We start from the raw sequence: 20,320 nt of genomic DNA, 5'->3' as shown, positions 1-20,320 counted from the left end.
TTCAAGTTTTAAATAGTTGGTAGTAGCGATGAAGCTCTAGCTAATTGCAGAGTTGTGTGAGGGGAAGTTATGGTTGTCAGGCACTGACGAATCCCTCAAAGTCTCTATTTTTATACCCGTTACTCGTAGAGTAAAAGGGTATATTAGATTCGTGCAAAAGTATGTAACAGGTAGAAGGAAGCGTTTCCGACCCCATAAAGTATATATATTCTTGATCAGGATCACTAGCCGAGTCGATCTAGCCATGTCCGTCTGTCCGTCTGTCCGTCTGTCTGTCTGTCTGTCTGTCTGTCCGTCTGTCCGTATGAACGCTGAGATCTCGGAAACTATAGAAGCTAGAAGATTGGCATTTTGCATGCAGATTCTAGGAGTTCCTACGCAGCGCAAGTTTGTTTCAAAAGGGTGCCACGCCCCCTCTAACGCCCACAATCGCTAATATACGATTTTAAAAATTTCAATATTTTGGAAAAGTAAAAATGCAGTTTTATTGTGTTTATCAATACCTATCGAAATGTAGAAGAAATTTTTTAAATCGGACCATTCGTTAAAAAGTTACGGCGGATCAAAGTTTTTCTCCATCTCTTTCGCACTCCCTTTAGCTGAGTAACGGGTATCTGATAGTCGGGGCACCCGACTATAGCGTTCTCTCTTGTTAGCCCTGATTTCAGCCGCACTTCCAGGCCTAAAATAAATAATGGCAACATCCGCCTTCTAAATATACTTAGATTCACCCACAGCGGATTCATAAATTATGACAGCACAGCAAAATAAATAAGGTACAAATTCGCCTCGCCGAGTTTCGTGTATGAGTATCTGCGAAATCCCTGATCCAAAGCCAAGTGAAATCAAACGGAAAGGCGGAAAACGGGAAAGAATTCATATAAAAGAGCATAAGTTAAGTGCGGAGTGGTGGCGGGGAATGTTTTTGTGCATAATGAAGATTTATATATTGAAGGGCCACCGACATTAGGGGGATTTGCCAAATTGCAAGCACGTGCGAATTAGAATGGGAATGCGGTTAGATCTTTGGGGCCTTAGGAATCCACGGCTGGGTGGGCACTTTGAATAGTCGAACCTTTTGGCCCTCCAATAAATGTTTAGTATCTCGAGCTGCGGCGGCGGCGTAGTGAGTACATAAAATTAAATTGTCAACTTCCGTAATGCGGGGGCATAAACAGAAAACCACTCGCCTTCGAGGCGTTTGGCCGGCTGACTGGCTGACCGGAGTGGCATCAAAGTGAAAATATTATTAAACGAAAAATAAAGCTCAGGACACAGCGACACAGGGACACAAAGCAGCAACCGGAGATGAAGGACATGGCAGGGAGAAGGCAACTTTTTTGGCAGTCCACTTATTTCGGGCGACCAGACACACTTGACAGTTTCCACAAAGCGACCGACGGCGCCTGAAACTCGGAGTCGAAATATAAACTGCTGCCCTGCGCCGGATGTGGCAAATTTGGTGGCACTACAAGGGACCGAAAATAACAGAACCGAGTGTAATCAAAATCGGAATTGAGCTTAGATACCCTGTCTGCTAGGAACTCAAAGGAGATGTTGGTTTATGAAGTTTAATCAGAAAAAAAATCTAGAAAAAAATAAAAAACAAATCATTTCTTTTGGTTTTAGGGTTAAAAGATAAGATCAATTACTGTGTTTATACGATGCCGAATTCACGCTATCATTTCACGCTTTTTGCCGATTCGTGCTTGTATAAACGCCATTTCGTGAATTCGGCAACACACGAAAGTTGACTATGATTTCAGCCCAAAAGCGTGATTTGGTGATATGCCATCTGGTAACTCTGTAAAAAATGATTGACGTTGCCAGATCGCTAGAAATTGAAGGCCTTTTATAGGCCATTTCTCTAATCAGTGGTATTAAAAATTAGATATTTTTACCGGTCTGGCATCCCTATCAGCTGAGAGTGAATAAAAGCATGAATTCTCGGCTGTCGTATAAACAGGGGCTATTTCTATATCGCGCTTTCAAGAAATCGTGATTGCCATCGTATAAACATAGTAAATAATATAAACATAAACAAAATATTTGTTTAAGTTCGTAAATAGTCATTTCATTGGAAAATAAAAAGTAATTAATTAAGAATTGCGTATTTAATATTAAGTAACATATATTTCATTCAAGTATTTAGCACTAAATTCCTCGTAAAATATTTAATTGTGCATTAAGTACACTCGTCACTCGTGCCAATGCTATCCTGTAAATCGCTGAGCTACGATGTAACCGCTTTCCCATCCAGATCCTGCCACCTTCGGCACTTAACTTGACGGCGACGTCACATTTAATGCCCTTGACGGCGTCTATTTAAGTTCAATTTATTTGCGACCAGGCGGCTAAGCGAATGCCATTGATCGATTCCTGGGAAATGTCCGCTGCCAGCAAAGTGTAAAGCTGCACAAGCGTGTACCCTGAAGGTCCTGATGGTCCCTTTTGGCTGTCCCCCCGCCGCATCACCCATTCGCCGCGTTGACACTGGCGTTGACTTTGCCGAGATTGGGCAAATCTGGGCAATGCCTTTTTATGTGGCTCCTTTACATTTTTCGCCTCCCGATCCGACTGTTTTTCTGTGAGCTGTCACATTTGTCCCTTATCCATTTTATGCCGCTGACATTTCTCACTAAGCCCAAATAGAAAACGAGCTTACGGTCCTGAAAGGACGTCCGTCCGCCAGGCGACATAAAGGATATATCGAATTTAAAAAATTTGCCTGATTTGTTTGTGGCCATAATGCCATCAGGTGAGCTGCCTCTCTGATTTTCGGGGCTGCAGAGCGCACTTTGTGGCAATTAAACATGCTCTCTGCCACAAATTGAATCCTGCGGTTCGATTGCCTGCCATCCTTTGAAGTGTCGGCTCCCCAACGATGAATGCATTCATTCGCATTGGGAATAATTGTTGGGGCATACTTCACCGGACAGAAACCAATGTTTCCCTTCCAATAAGCAAACTAAGTTAAACTAACTCACTTCCGGCCTCAGCATTTCAAGTGCACTCAATGGAAAACTATGTATTTCGTACGTTTGCCTATTGCATAATACACGCTCGATTAAATTGTTACTGCTAATGGAAAACTAATCTGTTCCGAGAACACGCAAACCCAAAGAGCTGTAAATCTCTCAAATAATTCACTGATACATCTGGCTGACACACACACACAAGGCATCTTTTGGCAGCTTGAAACCTGCCCGTTTTTGCTTGTGTGCATTTGAATTACTCAAATAACAGCTGCAGTGGCCGAAAAGTTTACCGCACTGACACACACTGCGTATACGTAATGCGAGTTTGCTGAGCTTAAGCTCAAAGTTTCGACGTCTGCAGCCGTTGTGCGTGTATTGTGTTTACTTGTACTTTTCAGCTATTATTTAAACAAATTGACTTTAATTCAGCAGCAGGCGACTGGCACTTTGCATGATTTCCGACCATTAAAACCTGTCGACTGGCAACCGACTGACAGGTGCCTTTAGGATTGAGACTTACAGCTGAAATTCTGCCAGCTCGTGCCACATAAACTAATTGCAGTTGAGTGCGGAAGTTGCTGCTGCAATCATTTCAGCTTGAGAAGAAACTTTCAGTGGTTGCGCACATGAAATGTTGATGGAAATATCCGTGTTAAGGTTCTATTAAAGAAATGTGCACTGCGAAAAATACGCTGCCATTTTTAAATACCTAAACGTAATATCAAAACAGAAATCATTTTCCAGAAATGTTTTAAAAAGTCTTGTTTAAACATAAATCCTCTGGCAATTAAATTAAAGGAAACAACAAAATATTGAAAATAATACAACAACATATTTATTTCAAATAATAAATAAACAAACAGATAATGTTGTTTAAATACATAAACGTAATATCAAAAAGGAAATCATTTTCCAGATGTACTTAAAAAAGTCTTGTGCATACATAAATCCTTTGGCAATAAAATGAAATGAAACAACAAAATATTGAAAATAGAACAACATCATATATTTAATTAAAATAATAAATAAACAAACAGATATTTTTTATTCAACTTTCAGATGTCAGGTTTAATATTTAATAAGCCCCATAAATAAAAATAATATTCTCTAGAAAAGTTTTCCCTCCGTGCGCTGCTTCGTGAGTTGCAATCTATTGGCAATTGTTCGGCATGCCACAACAGCAACACAATCACATGAGGAAAACATTTCATTTTGCGAGGGGAAAGTTTCTCGACCAGCGGCCATTGTTGGCTGCTTTTGCCAACTCGGTGGCGACTTATTTAATTTGTTCTGCAGCCGCATGCTGGGTGCACCTGGGCGGGCTTTGTTGGCTCTTCATGATTGCAGGCACTCCTGATTGAATGCACTTCTGACAGCTTAATTAACAAATCAATATCAATGGATTACGGACTACAGGATTTATGGGAATTTCGCTTTATCGTGTCATAAATCTTATGGCTGCATAATGACTTATAATTTATAATGGATGCACATTTATTATTCTTCGGCCTCGCATTAATAATGCACGATTCGGCTAATCAATCAATCGATTTGGGGTAATTTTTACGACCCAGAGAGCGAGAGATAGGTCTCTCAACTATCTGGGGAAAATGTCTGGCATTTGTGTAGGCCAAGGACAACAGCTGCAAATCGCCAAGGGGTTCAACCCACTTGGGCCAGAAACTTTTCCACTTTCCTGTTTGCGGCCACGCCCCCAAAGCGGCTGCTATGCAAATGTGCGGACTTCGGCGAAGCTGCAGCTTGGAAAATTGAGAAAATTAATTTCATTTCAAGATTTACTTCTTTGAAATTCTATTTGCGTGGCAGCCCCCTCTATGCCCCCATCACCATCTCCATCCACCGTCCATGTACTACAACATTTCAACAAGAGAAAACATTTTTTGTTGCTCGGTCGCGTGGCATAAATTTATGAACGGCAAAACATTTCCACATGCTGCTTCTGCCTCGGATTCTGCCTCTTGGCATGCCGGCAAATCTGCGGCAGCAGCAGGAAATATTCAATCTATGCGGCATGTAGGACCAGAATCTGACTCCGAGCTCATTGTTAAAGCAAAGTCAACTGAATAAATGCAAAGCAGGGCAAATGAGCGGTCTTGCTCCTTGGCTTTTTCATGCCCTCGCAAGGGGTATTTAGATTTTTGACAAGAGTTTGCATTGTGATTTAATAGGTTTAAATTAGAATTAATACGAATTACTTGGATGAAGGAGCTGCTTTAGTGATTTATTTATAGATAAAATAAGCAAAAACATTTCACAATGTTTTTTGATATTCAAATTCAGCTATTTTTAATCTCTGGCAGTTTCAGGGATTAATTCTTATAGCATTTCATATTTGCAAATACTTTAAAAGGGGATTTTTATCGGCTTAAATTTTGTGTTCATCTTTTTATTTGTCCAAAATAATATTTTTAAAATCTATGAAAACTCCAATTAGTATAGTGAATTTTTTTTCGTACAAATTTTTTCTTTCCGCCATATTTGCTTTACCCATATTTTACAGCTTTCATGGGAATAAATGGATTGGAAGGGGATTCCCAGTTACGGTCTGCGCAAACTAGCCTTTCCTTCGTATTTCGGGGCGTTGCTAGAATCTCGGTGGCTGCTTTGATACTCGGTTACACAGTATCTAATGACAGAATTTGTTGTCCCAGTCGCTGTCTTGCTGTCATCATCATACTTGCCCGGCTCCTTGTTCATATCCCCCTTATTTTTTGGGCGAATGTTTTGGGGGAAACCCCATTCCCCTGTGACAGTATCATTAGGCAGTCGCTGGCGGCTCTGTGCTAAGCGTTATCATTTGTCCTTGAGCTCGGCTCTCGCTGAGTTTGGGCTTCTGCGGCGGAATCGCACACCCAAAGATTAAAGGCAACAATGGAAACCACATCCTAGTCAATACACCCCATCCAGCTAGCTACTCCATTCACCATCGTGTTGTTTCTTAATTTTTGCTTAGCTAGCAGCCGGCGAAATGTTATCTCTGCCGTTGTGTGTTCATAATTCCGATGTTGTTGGTGCGCCAGTCGAGTGAAATTTAAGCAACCCCGTCATAAATTATACTTGTGGCCCAGGCACTTTCGCTTCGACTTTCGCCGGAACACACACAAATATTTGCATACATTTCGGGGCAATCGGGGGCAGGACTAACAAGTCTCAATACGTTCCAGCCCATAATCACAGATCTCGCAGGAGGAAACCGCAGCGAGTCGCTTCAATGTTGCGTCACTGAGCCACTGAATTACCCAGTTACCCACTTACCCAGCTACTGAGCCACTCAACCACTCAGCCAGCGAACCACTGAACGCCCACGCACTCGCAAATGTTCATTGCCAATAATTTCGACGGCAATTTTCATAAATTAGCCTGTCGCCTCCTTCTCTGCCTCTTGGCTCTGACTTCCCTTTTGGCCAGCCGCCTCCAAGAACTGTCAACTACTTGAACTGTAATCCAAATTGTTACACAACGCAAACTTAAACATACTTATTTATGCAAAAACAGTGAAGATTCGGTACAGAGAATTATGTGAAAACAATAAATAAATGATAAGACAAATTTATGCATCGAGAAATAAAAAACAAGCTTACATTCAAAAAAAATAAATATTTAATAGATACAATAACAATTTTAAGTAAAGTTTCTCAGTTCTTATTATTGGTAACCACTGTAAAAGCACCACTTCTTCAGCGACTCATGTAGCTGAATTTATTGAGCTTTAAACTTTAATTTATGTAGAGCACACATACATTAAAGTGTGGGGGTGGCAAACAAGGGTTAAAGCCGCAGTGCCAGTGAAAGTGTAAATTATCACGGTAATTAAGTAGGCCTCATACATGGATAGCTCGCTTTTCGGCCCCCCAAACCAACTTAATTTCTCTGCTGTGTGTTCAGGCATTTGGCTTTAGGCCGCTTTGCGCGGCTCATAAATTTATTATTTAATGGAAAACCCACAAAGACCAACCGCAACCTCAACCCGCAACCACCGCGTCTCCCAAATCTACGAGCAAAAGTTTAATTTGAATTCGAATTTAGCGAAAAAATAATTATGCCGTCGAATTGTCGAGGGTGGTTTGTTGAGTATTCAAAACAACTGAAATGCTGATTTACTTGGCGGTATTTGTTCGATAAATAATATATTGCTCTTTCCATGCAATTACTAGAAATTTACTCATAACATACCAACATTTATACATATAAAACATTATTAAAATAATTATAAAACAGTTTTCTTTATAAATCTTTTTTGTTATTTTTTTATTTTGTTTCATAAAGGTTTATATTATATTATTCAAATCTTCCTTGAGCTTCTTTTCGACTCCTCAGGATTGACCCTCGCATATCTGGCTGACCCCATCGAGCGAGGGTGTCCTTGACAACTAAACCAGCCGAATGTCCGGCAATTTGCTCCCCCCCCCCCTTTGTGCTTTTCCTTGGGGGTTAGATGGAATGGGGAGGGGGAAATTAATTACCGCATCATGGCGCGAAAATGGCTGCGCTAGGCTAATGCCTCAAAAGTCATGTCCAACTTTGTGTGCTCTCCGCGTTGTGCCAACTAAAAAGTTTCTAATTATGACCATGAAACCGGGCTGATTGCGCCACTGAAAACGTAACCCACCTAACCTGCCACGCCCCCTGCCGCCCGCCCCCTCCGACATATTTTTTTTTATTCGCCCCGTTGATGTTTAAGTTTTTAATAACATTTGCCACGGTGTTTCGTCGTGTTTCGCGTTTCGTGTTCCGCATTTCCCATCTCACCGAGGTGCCATGAGTTGGGGCAAGGACTTAGGAGCATGTTAATACAGATACAGCCAGCTGGCAGGATGGAAGCCATGTAAATGGTAATTACACTTAAAGCCATAATCCAGCTTTATGCCTAAGACTCGCGCCTCCGCTGCTAAGCTCCGGCTCGAAGGCTTACGGCCCCAAAAGAGATGGGGGTTTTGAGCCCCCTTTTTTAGCCACCGCGCGGCTCGATTTAATTTCGGTGAATTTAAGTTCCCGGCCAAAGATAAATATTCATATGGGTTAATTATATAAATTGTCCAATAATACACAAGGCGAAAGTTTCGCGCAATTTTCGGCAGTTGCGCAACCAAGTCAAGTCGCCGGGAAAATGGGGAATTGAAACAAGAAAAGCAGGAGAATGTCAGAGCCAGAGAACTTTCAAGTCTGATTATCCGCACACAAAGCAGTTGGCTGTTCCTCGGTAATCAGCTGAACGGCTGAGCTGCACTGAGAGAATATTCGCCTGCCCAGGCTTTCGCCATACGTTGGGATAGGGGTTCTCTGGGTTTTGGTTCCAACAGCTGCTCCTAATCCCAATGCCATGGCGCACTCTCCTCTATCTCGATGACTCGGTGTCTTACGCATTTGTTTTAAAATGGCGGCTAGGAAGTTGCGACGCCATTTTGCCTTGGATTTTGGCGTCAATGCGCTCGTTTGGCATTTAAAGCGGCAGACAGTTTGCTCTAGTTGCCTCGACGCGCAATTACTTAGAAACACAGTCCCGAAAATATGTATCTGTATCTCAATGTATGCTTGCATATTTCTGCCAAAAGTTACAACTTTTCTTGGCCAAAAAAGAGGAAGAGAAACGAGCCAGAGAGACGAGCAACAAGAAGAAAGTTTTCACTTGAAATTCAAGCAATTGCTTTTGAAAAGTTTCAATTTCTGACAGTGTGTGTGCGAGTTGTTAGGCAAATTCTCTTTATCCTCCACGCGCCAGACCAAAAACGGAAAACAGAACGCCGCTGAAAAGAACAGAAATAAAACGGAATAAAACCGAGTTGCGTTGCGTTGCGTTGAGTTGGCGAAAAAAGTTGGTTAATGAAATTGTGTCAGCGGGTTCGGCTTGTCCCGCTTGAAAGGCATCAAGAGTGACATAAAACACAAAACGAAATCAAGCACGCACTTGAGCCAAATTAATTGTTGGAACAACATTTCCTGTCCCTCCAGAACTTGGCTGCACAGGAAAAAAAATAAAACCAAATCAAAATATGTTTATAAACATTTTTCCAATTTTTAAGGCAATAAAATTAAGATTTTATTTTAATGTAAATATTTATTTTTTAAGGTCAAAATATAAATAATTACAGAAATTTAAATATGTTATTACAAAAACAGTAAAGAATTTGTTATTTAATTGAGGAATTAGTTGATATAAGCATATTAGAAATACTCATAATCGTTTTGATTATAACTGGTTCTAAGAAATATTCAGAATTTTTAGGCTTATGATATTTATTTTCCGTGCATTTAGTCCCCTATCCGTTTACGCAACTCTTAGCCATCTTTTTATGTCCTGCCAGCCAAAGTTGTAATTACGCAAAGCGAAAGGCAGCGAGTCACTCAGTTAGCCGGGCACTTGTCGCTTTTTTTCAGCCAGCGGACAAAAACCAGCTCGTTAGCCGAAGGTCTAAGAGTCGAGGAAAAGGCCCTTAGATCATAATCAGACCCTCTCGATACGCGATGATGGGTCGGATTTGCCTGTCTGCGGCTCGGCACAAACTTTGTGGTTCGAAAGCGGCGAAAAAGGGGGCCGAAAGACAAAGGTAAATCACAAAACCATTTGCATTCACTTTCGCCTCGGCTTCGGTGGGCTGTCATTGGCCCAGGTAAGTTGACTTCGACCTGTCTTTAATAGCCTGCCATGACTCGTCGTATCGGTGGAAGAAGTTGCCTGCAGGCTGACGAAAAAGCTGAGGAAAAAAATTGGGACGAGGTGAAAAGTTGCAAATTGGAAAATCAGGAAAGGACGGGCTCTGGATGCGAACATCACCGACAGGCACGGCTGCTAAGTGCAACTAAAAAGTGTCTGAGTGTTGCAGTTTGTGCTGCCCACTCCGGTTTTTTTTACATCCCCATATGCCACACTGGGAATAATATCTTAAAACGTATGCGATAAAGTAAATAAAGTGAAATAATTGAGGAGATACTACGAGAGATCTTTAAATTGATGTATAGATATTATGTATTGTATATTTTTATTATAATTAATTTTAAAGAAATGCAGGAAATCTTGAAGGACTGAATGCCCATATAATACGACATCTGGCCATCATATGTGCTTGAATACTTAGATTTTCCTTTCTTAAAGCTTTAAGGTATCCTTCTTTTTGGCTCAGTGAACTGGCACACATGTCCATGTCTTCGCATTTGCCATTGCCAAAAGGCGGCGCCTCCTTTGAATTATGTAGAATTTACGTGCTCTCAGCGCTTAAAGTGCAGCCATGTGCCCGTGTGTGTATACTTTCGGGGGGCAGTGTGTGCGGCAAGTGTGTGTATGGGACCATTAGTTTTTGTGCTGATTATTATGGCTGCCGCAGCGCAGTGTAAGGATGCAGAGGATACAGGCTTCGGTAACGGGATGGAATGGGAAGGGATGGGCGTTGGGCGATGGGCGATGGCTCACGCCCACGTGGCGTTGCATTTGTAACAGGTGAGCTTTATGGCTCTGTTACCGTTGCATTCAACGTGGCTGCCTGTGTGTGAGTGCCCCTGCATGTTTCGTATTAAATTATGCCTGCCAACGCGCTTTCAACCTGCCCCCTTAGCCACATCTCCACGTGTAGGCCTTGACCCGAGTCACAGGATCCGGATCCCGTGCCCTTTCCCTTCGATTCCCTTGGTGCACCTTTCCCTTCGTCTGGTTTACTCAAAATTATGATGCTGGCAATGAAGACATATTGGTAAAAGCCGCTTTCGCCCCTCATCCTTGGTCCTTTTTGTGCTCCTGCTCCTCGTCAATCATCGCGCGTCATTAACAAATGCATCCTTTATCCCTGTGTGTAAAACTTTCCTCTGGCATCTTTCGCTTTGTCATCTGGCATTGTCAATCGATTATCTTATTCTCCCCGAAACGGGCTCATATTTCTAGGGGTAGTCACAAAAAATGGGCTGGGGGGTATCTATGGCATTAGCAGGTGATTTATTTACCATTCAGGGAATTTTAGATTGGTTTCAAGGTGAAAAGATGCGCTATTAATACTCCTTTGAAATTGTATTCCACACCAATCCACCTTGAGATTTTTAACGCAAATTTAAAGTGTCTACCCATGCTTGTTTAAAACCAATACTACCTTTTAAACTAATTATTTTCAGGGACCGTAAATAATGATTATCAATGTATTTTTCAAGCAAAAAAATCATCCACTTGGAAAAGCCGTACAAACAAAAGAATTATACCAATGGGCTACTATTTGTGTGCTCTATCCATATCCGCAATGATCTTTTACTTCTTGATTTTTATACATTTTACTCCATTTTAATAATTATTTGTTGAGTTTTTTTCAATCGCTCAAAGAATAATTATTATTATTGTGAGCAAAAAAAATATCGATAAAAAAATAATGATTATTTTTTGAGCGTTATTTTTTCGCTCAAAATATCGCTCAAAGTGGGATATCTCCTTTCTCAGTAGTTTCTTTGGAAAAATGTTTTCGCAGCATTATAAAGTGAACCTCGACGACCCCACAAAACCTCATTCTTAGATTTGAAAAAAAAGTTTAAAAAATAATTTTTTATATATTTAGAAGAGCGATATTTTGAGCGAAAAAATAACGCTAAAAAAATAATCATTATTTTTTAATCGATATTTTTTTCGCTCACAATAATAATAATTATTCTTTGAGCGATTGAAAAAAACTCAACAATTAATTATTAAAATGGAGTTCAATTTATAAAAATCAATAAATAATCATTAAATATTGATTTTTATTATATCACTTATAATGATTACGGTCCCTGATTATTTTATTACTATCAAGTATTTCCAGTAGGTATATTGCTTTTAATTATAACTACACGATATAAGACCTCAATTTAAATGAATATAAACGATTAAAGTGTTAAAACATTTTCATGGTAGTGTGAAAAGCATCACAGATTTCAATTAGTTCAATGAATGTACAGGCATATAGTGAAAAGGCAGTCAACTATTAATTTCATTCGACTAATTTGGCTATGTGCGGAGGCCCTTTCAACTCTTTGTAAGGGCTCTCATCTCCAACGTTTCGGGTTACAAAAAAGGTCTGATATCGGGTATGCTGGCAATTAACCAACGCAGCCAAGAAAAAATCCGAAACAGGCAGCTGGATAAGGGAGGTCCTGCGATAGTTAGCCCAATTAACCCGCCCAGCCGCAAGTGGCCCACTTATCCCGAGGCAGGCATCAATGGTTTTAACTTTTTGCCCGACTTTCACAGCAATTTCACAATTTCGAACGGAGGTCCTAGCTCATACACACACACACACACCATCCGTGTGCGCCATGAAATTGTCATGCTCTACTAACTGTCCTAACCGAACTGAACTGAACTGGGCTGAAACTCTTCGAAGCTGCAGCTGCAAGTGCAATATGCGACTGTTTTTCAGGCATTTGAGCCACGTGGCTAGCACACAATGCTGCGTCAGTTTGGCGAGGGTGGAAGAAACCAGATTAAATTGAAAACCGGAGTGCAAAACTTTTGATTCGATCTGTCTAATGGAAGACGGGCGCAAGCATATTGGAAAAGTTCAACGAAATTAAATAGACTCTTTAAGCTCCTATGCAAATCAAAGCCGGTGGATGCGGTAAGCCAGCCAATTTTATTCTTGGCTGCTTAAAATAGGTAAAACAATTTCAAAAAATCATGCAAAATTGCAAGCCAACTGCAGATGAGCATAGAAAATCAACAAATCTAATACTTGCATATTTAAATGACCGCCCTAGGAATAATATTAAACTTGTATGACATCCAAAACGATTGATAAACAACGTGAATAATTGAATAAGTGAATATTTGCCGAGGGTATTTACATATTTCCATCGTTTATTTGTCCGAGTCGTTCGATCTTTTTTATGTTTACGTTTATATTCGCTTCGAAAACACTTCGCAGAGCGTTCAGCAGGGACCCATTCGCACTTTCGACCCACCAAAGTGACAGGTTACCCCCCACTTAGTATACAGCCTGCAGTGCGGAGAATATTTGGAAAATATATTTTTCGGTTACATTATGCAAATATTCAGATCCATTGAGCTGCTCCGGATTTGGGTGCAGCGAGTAATGCATTTGCTGCGACCCCGATGGCCTTCAAAAAATCCCATGGCTCGATCCACAGACATGCACCGCTGGCATAAATATAAATATTGATTTATATGGGCCTACATGGGTATTCCTAGGCACGTTCATGCGGCTGGCTAAATATTAATGCGCTCTAAATAAAAAGCGGCAGGCGCAGCTGAAATTGTTTTTTCACTTTAGCCCTAAGCTCCCGTGCATTCTGCATTTTTATTCCATCCTCTGTTTGTTTCTATTTTCAGTTTCCAGTTTCGGATTCGGTTTGTTTTTTCGTCTTTCGTTTTTGTGTTTGTGCATTTTTCATTACAGCATTGACAGTGACAACGACAGCGACAAATACAACGACAGCTGGAGTGTGTGCCCCAAAAGGCATGTGTTGGTGTGTGGCATGCAACAATGGATGCGCTAGATAGTCGCCAGTAGCACTCGCCGATGCAGTGGTGTGTGTGAGCTGCCCCAGGGGCCTTACTGTGTGTGTGCAAGTGTGTGTGAAGACATGGCACTGTTTTCTTTTTTTTTCCAGTAGTATTTTTTATTTTGTGACGATTTTACGGACTTCCCTTCCCCCGGCCTCCCCCATCGACATTCCCCCATCGGGGGCACGCACAAAATGTGGCACAGCCAGTGTTCTAGTTCCACATATTGGTGTTCTTCTGAGTGTTGCCCAAATCACTGCGAAAAATATCGTTTTTAGAGGCAACTACTCGAACATTATTTAGTCAATATGCCCAAGAATCAATGTCTTCTGGAGTTTAAAAGATATTGATATTCTTATTTGTTCAATCTGTTGAGAATAATGAGTATGTAAGAAGACTTAATTTAGGTGTTATGTTTTAGATAACCTCATATTACAGAAAGTACTAAGTAATGGTTATAAATATTTATAGTTTTTGACGACTAAACTGTCTAAAATTTCAAAAAACACAAGATTTTGACAAACCCAAATTTTTATATTCAAAATGTATTTTTTATACACTCTTAAAATAAACCGTAATTGATATTTAATTATCCGATTATAGTTTTGGTAGGATCTTATTTCAATATCAAAAAAAGGTGATCTCAATAACCTGAAATGATAAAAGAGCCAAATTGAAACCCTGCCCACTTAATTATAAAAGCAGTGCCAACTCAAGAGTACCTCAAAAGTTGTTATATTCAGATATGAAATAACCCTAATCTATATCAATAGAATGCATTTTACTAGCAAGATTTTCTCCCAGTGTAATCTCTATCCCGCTTTTGGCCTGTTCAATAGGTTTATTCGCATTCCTACTAGCTGTTTGCTAGCTTCCCCGATTGGGCCAACCAACATTCTGGTGCTCTCGGTCTTATTGCCGGGCAATTTCTGGCTTTGTTGATTGCTTGACAAATTGCCAGCCCAGTGAAAGAGAGATATATGGTAAGAGAGAGAGGGAGAGGGCGATAGACAGACAGAAAGAGACAGTCAGCGGCGGCGGGGGGGCGCTTTCAGTGAGAGTTGTAGACAAGTGTTCTTGTTGTTTTCCCGGGGGGGACAGGGGAAACCCCCATTGCTGTTGTTGCGGTGTCAGCCATTGACAGGTGATGCACAGGTGATTTCCGCGCTCATCGCCTGACCTGTCACTGCACTCGACAGCGCCAATGAAATGTAACAAATTAACGATTTCTCCATTTGCCGATTTCTCGTTTTCGATTTCGAATTCTCCTTTGTTGCGGTTCGTCCACGATATTTGCCACATTTAATTTGATGCTTCGCCAAATGCTTTTTGACAATATTTCATGCATTACAGCGATGCTAATTAAATTAAATCGTGTTCGGTGAGCTGCATTGAATGTTCCCCGCAATATTGCAATGAATATGAAATTGAAAATCGGTGTGTAAAATAAATATAAATTATATGCATCATTATATATTTCTGTAATTTCTGCGCCACGCTTTTGTGTGGGCTTTATTATTTTGTTTTAGTCAAAAGTCGTGATGTTTGTGTGTGATATTTACCGCAAATGCCGCATGCCGCAATATAGGCTATAATAAAAATAAGTGCCGTGGGTTTTTGCAGCCTGTCAAGGACACGGCCGTGCTTGATGCGATGTATACGATATAATCCACTTGATGCCGGCATTTTGTTGTTGTTGATGCTATGGTTTTTCCCCTTTATTTTTGCTGTCAATTGTTTTGCATTTCTGATTCAATTTATCAGCGCTTTAATTTCATTTCATTTGTCACTGCACTGGCATTTCAATTGGATGACATTGCTTTAATTGAAACGCTTCGCTTCGGTTCTAATTGTTTTTTTTTTTGTGCCGCACAATTTGTTTTTTTTTTTATTTTAAAACGAAATTAAATGCAATTTCTGTGTTGATTTATGCACATTTTAAGTGACCACATTGCTAAGCGCCATTTGCAATTAACTTTACATGTTTTAATTAAGCGTTTTTTATTGTTTTATTATTTTTTGCTGACAAAAAGCATTTGGTTTTTTGTTGGCAGTCCTTTAGTCACATTTTAGCTCGGAGCACGTGGCTGCCATATGCCAGCACATTCGGAATTCATCATTTATTGTTCCGCAAAAAACTGCTCACGTTGCGTAGAAGTTGCGCATACGCCGCGTAGACCGCACCAAGAAGCACCGATTCTATTGAAAACTGCACTGCCGTTGCGAACGAACCCGTTACCGCCGTGGTCAAAGTTCAACTGACTGAACAGCAGCAGCGTGGGAATCTGCCAGCCACTCGCTCGAGCTTTGTTGTTTTGCCTTCGGTTGCACGGCTGCTGCTTTTCCTGCTGTTCACTGCTTTTCCTTCTGCCGCTTAGCCGCCTGTCTGTTTACTTTACGCTTTCGCACGCGACTGACACGAGGAGCCAAGGAAAATCGGGCAAAACCAGCAGCAACATCATCAGCGGCAGCAGCAGCAGCAGGCAGCGGAAAAGTCTGCACAGGCTTCGTCTTCGGCCTCTCTGGAAAAATTACTCTCTCACTTTCCTTTCGGGAAACTCGCCCGCTCTCTCATTTTATAGCATCTCTGGTCCGCGTAAAATGTTTGCCTAATTGGTCCTTTGTGGGGGAAAGCGAATCCCTGCCCTCTCCGGTAAATCAATTCAACTGGGGAATTAAACACGAAGCGGTAACTGAGTTTGATTAATTAATTATCTAATTTATCCTTTTGGTAGGTACGATTATGCTACGAATCTGGAAAATAGAAATTTTAACATTGATAATTTTTTTTAATTTGATTATTTCAACATTCAGACATTATTGTTCTAACATTTAACTACTTAAACAATTTAGAAACTAATTTCGCCAGTCTTAAAAGTAATGTATATATAGTAAATAAAATTTTTAAGAAATTTGAAATAAAAAATAATAACACAAAAAAAAAATAAAAAATGTTTAAATTTTTATAAACAAATTTAATTAAGTAAATATTAATTTATTTGATTTACTCATGTTTGTTTTACTTGCCTTCTAAGTCCTGTTCTTAATCATTATAATAATTTTAATCACATTTGTTACCCTTAATTAAAACCTCATTTATTTTAAGAGCACTCAATTAAAATATTGTTTTGTTTGCAAACCGCTTTCAATATTGCCAATCCTCAAACAACAGCTGTTACCATTTTTATAGCAAACATTTCTCTGCTTCCGGCTCTCTCTCGCTTTCTCTTCCTTCAAGTTTGTGCGCATAGTTTGACTCTCCTTTCGTTTCTCTGCTGTCACCACTCACTTTCTCTCTCTCACTCGATTTGTGCAGCCATCAGCCGAGTGCCGAACGAGCCTTCGTCACGCGTCTCGTCTCGATTCGCTTCGGGGACAAACAAAGCGCCAGCAAACCGCTTCAATTTGGGTTATTGTGCTGAAATTAGTTGGGACCAAGTTTCGGGCCCTCAGCTGGGCGAACTTAACTTTCCATTTCAGCCAGCTCACGCTCTTGGCCAGATTTGGGTGAGCAGAGGAGGATTGCATACTTTGGGACTAGCCAGAAATCCAAGCGGAAGATGGCTAACACGCTTCAGACCTTGTCGAGCACTGAAAGCATTTTCACGTCGAAAGCGTTATCTTCGCAGCTGCAATGCCAAATTCCGCTTGAATTCTCCGGCTAACAAGGAATGAGGGGGGCGGGGAAAATAACTAAGAAAACGAGCGACCTTTCAAGCGTATTGCAAATTAAATTATTGAAAGTTATGTCTCAAGGCTTTTACTCAAGTCAAGCTTAATGAATAGCAAAGGAAAAGGATTTATTTTTAATTTTTTACAGGGTTTTAAATAATAGTTGGATAAATTAACATTAAACGTCTAGAAAAGTTCTACATCGTTTATTTTCTCTAACCTTTACTAACAGTCTCAGAAGACAAATAGTCTTGGTCTTTGGCAAAACGGCCACTGGAAAATAATAACCATATATCAGGCAATGAAAACCTGACCATCAAACATCGAGTCGTGTATGTTAATTTCCCTCCTTTTTGCCCAGTTATCTGCCACACTGACCCACTCAATCTCACTTTCCGCCCAGTATCCGTATAAATGGCCGGCAATTTCTGTTGCCTGAGCATATAAAAAGTTACACTTGCCGGGGACCCTTACTTTTATTTTATTTTATTCCACTTTTTTTATGTACCCGCAGCCGCAGATTGCTGCAGCTTTCATTATCTAAAAACAAGAAAATCACAGACAATCAGTTAACGCTGCTCGAGCAAATAAACTCGTCAGGACTCGCAAAAAAAGCGAGAGTGAAGGGCGGAAGAAAGGCGGCAGAGGAAGAGGAAGACCCAGACGGGCAAGAAGTTTTCCTTCTCGTGTGCTTTTTCTTTTGGCGGACCAGCTCTGCTTAGAAAACTGGGGGAAAAAGTTCGCCCAGAGTTTGCCCGTTTGTCGGTTCCAGTTTGCAGTCAATGGTGCGTCATTATTTTCATTTATTGGCACAATCAGTCAACGTTTTATTTCCGGAATGTAATTAGGTAAACTGCCAGAGACAAAGACAAACAAACAGGCACACATGCTCATACACACACGCCGGAAATACGCTGACAGATGCAGATGGAGCGAGGAGAAAAGAGCTGAGGATGAAGAAGAAGTAAGAGCTGAAGATACCACTGCGAGTGTCCTTTATGGCACAGTAATGCGAGAAGTTTACGCCCAAGTAGGGGCAGCCAGACAGCCAGGAGTTCCAAGGACCCTAGAGTGTGCATCGTCTGGGCAAAGGCTGCTTTCTTGTTGTGCAGAGAAAAAGTCCACTGAGAAGGTTTTTATTTTTAATTCATATAATTTAATTTTAAAAATTATCTTGAAATAATTACACTATGCAGCATCAAAAATTTAACTCGATGGATACTATATTTTTGGATTTGTTACGAATTCCAAAGTTAAACTGCGTTTTCCAAAAAGTTCCCCGACGCAAGGATTCTTAGCAAAAGGACCTCAAAGTTCGTAAAATTCAGAAATTGGCCAACTTTCCAAAGCTCTCAGAGGCAAACGGATTCATGGTTTGGTTAGATGCTAAAGTTTTTTAAAAGATACACTCTTTATCTTTCAAACCCCATACTTAGAATAATTTTAGGATTTTTATTAAGGGAGAAACAAGTTTTAGAAAACATAGTCAAAAAACATAAAAGCATACAGCTGCGGTCAAAATAGTAGTAGTGTTGCCGTCATGTGTTTTTAAAAGTTTTTTGTTGTCACTTTTCTTATCCAATTAGTCTAATAGTACAATTATAGTCAATACAATATTACCAGAAGAAGATGAATTACAACAACAAACTTTTAAAAACACAGGGCGGCAACACTACTACTATTTTGACCGCAGCTGTATGTTTTTAAGTTTTTTGACTATGTTTTCTGGAATCTATTTCTGCCTTAAAAAAAATCTTAAAATTATTTTAAGTATGGGGCTTAAAAGATAAAGAGTGTATCTTTTAAAAAACTTTAGCATCGAATCAAACCACGAATCCGTTTGCCTCTGAGAGCTCCGGAAAGTTGGCCAATTTCAGCATTTTTCGAACTTTGAGGTCCTTTTGCTAAGAATCTTTGCGTCGGGGAACGTTTTTGAAAACGCAGTTTATCTTGGGAATTCGTAACGAATCCAAAAATATAGCATCCATCGAGGTAATTTTAAAAAGCACTAAAAATGCTGCACAGTGTTATTTATGTATTGTTTTATTCTCTTGAAATATAATATTATTATTGTACCAGTATTCCCTGAAATCTAAAAAAACAAATAAAAAATTTATATTTTTACAAACCTTGAGTTTAAATATAATACGTTAAATTAAATATTATTAAACGTTCTGATTAAATCAAATGATTTCTTTCAATGCAAATTATGCCCAGCTTAGACCAATTATATTTGAATTCAACATTTTGTAAACACAGTACAAGTGCCTTAGAATCGATACTCCTGGTTTGCCGGTACAAAAACATCCTTTCAGTGTAGACTTGACCTCGTCCGTCGCAGTTGAAGCACTCGCACAATATATTCCCAAATATAAACACGCAATTATTTGCGTATTGCGTGGAGGGCAAATTGCCAGGGGATAGTGGGTGAACTGAGCGATGATGGAAAACAACATCTTCGATGCTGCGATGCTGGCAAATTGAAAACAAATGGGCAGGGCCAGAAGATAGACTTTTCGGTGGGTGGACTGGGGACTTAACAAGGGAAATCTCTCAAACCAAACGGCAATGGAAGTGAAAAACAAGCTGCAGCAGCCAGTGAAATTTCAAAAATGCTGCCACCTTCGGATGAAGCATCAGCGTCAGGTAGCTGAAAATGGAAAAGTTTTGGAGCGCGGCGCGGAGATGAATTGCTGGCTGTGCCGGCGCACAATGCCCAGGAAGAGCCAGAGCCCTGCACCCCTAGGAAATCGCAAGGAAAACCCAGGAAAACCCCAGGAAAAGCCAGCAGCTGGCTTCGCAGTGAATGAAGCGAAGCGTTCCAGATAGAATTTGAGCGCAGTAAATTTTTCAATCGACTCGCTAATAAAGGCAATAAATATTCGATTCGCTTTCGTTTGCCTCCGTTCCGTTTCGTTTCGATTCGATTCATTTCGTTTGAAGTATTTGCTTTTTGCTTTTGGCTGGATACACTCACCGCCCTCTATAGTTTCGTATTATGTTTGATAATCCCGCTTCTGAAGCTCCCTTTCTTATCGGCTATTTTCCTGCAATTCCGCTCGCCTTTATTTTCAATTTTCTTGCCGCTTTGTTTTGCTTTCCCACTTGTTAGACACTGCGACAGCGAAAATTTCATTTCGTTTCACTGCATTTCACGTTAAATTCAATTTAACGTGCTGGT

At 40.3% G+C, this 20,320-nt stretch overlaps 1 protein-coding gene across 2 annotated transcripts in view; it reads right to left on the bottom strand.

Annotated features, from left to right (window-relative positions):
- dpr13 (defective proboscis extension response 13) overlaps window positions 1-16,083 on the bottom strand; it is a 39,046-nt gene extending 22,963 nt beyond the window's left edge. The window contains exon 1 of one of the 2 annotated variants that reach the window (XM_017154802.3): window positions 15,030-16,083. In XM_017154802.3, coding sequence (XP_017010291.2) covers window positions 15,030-15,153 — 124 coding nt within the window. In that variant the 5' untranslated portion in view covers window positions 15,154-16,083. The remainder of the gene's footprint in view (window positions 1-15,029) is intronic. The other variant, XM_017154801.3, reaches the window with a different exon arrangement.
- Window positions 16,084-20,320: the final 4,237 nt, after the last annotated feature.

Source organism: Drosophila takahashii, chromosome 2R (assembly GCF_030179915.1).
Source record: "Drosophila takahashii strain IR98-3 E-12201 chromosome 2R, DtakHiC1v2, whole genome shotgun sequence".
Classification (NCBI taxonomy): domain Eukaryota; kingdom Metazoa; phylum Arthropoda; class Insecta; order Diptera; family Drosophilidae; genus Drosophila; species Drosophila takahashii.
Note: the sequence above shows the minus strand (reverse complement) of the source record. Positions and strands in the feature narration are given on the sequence as shown.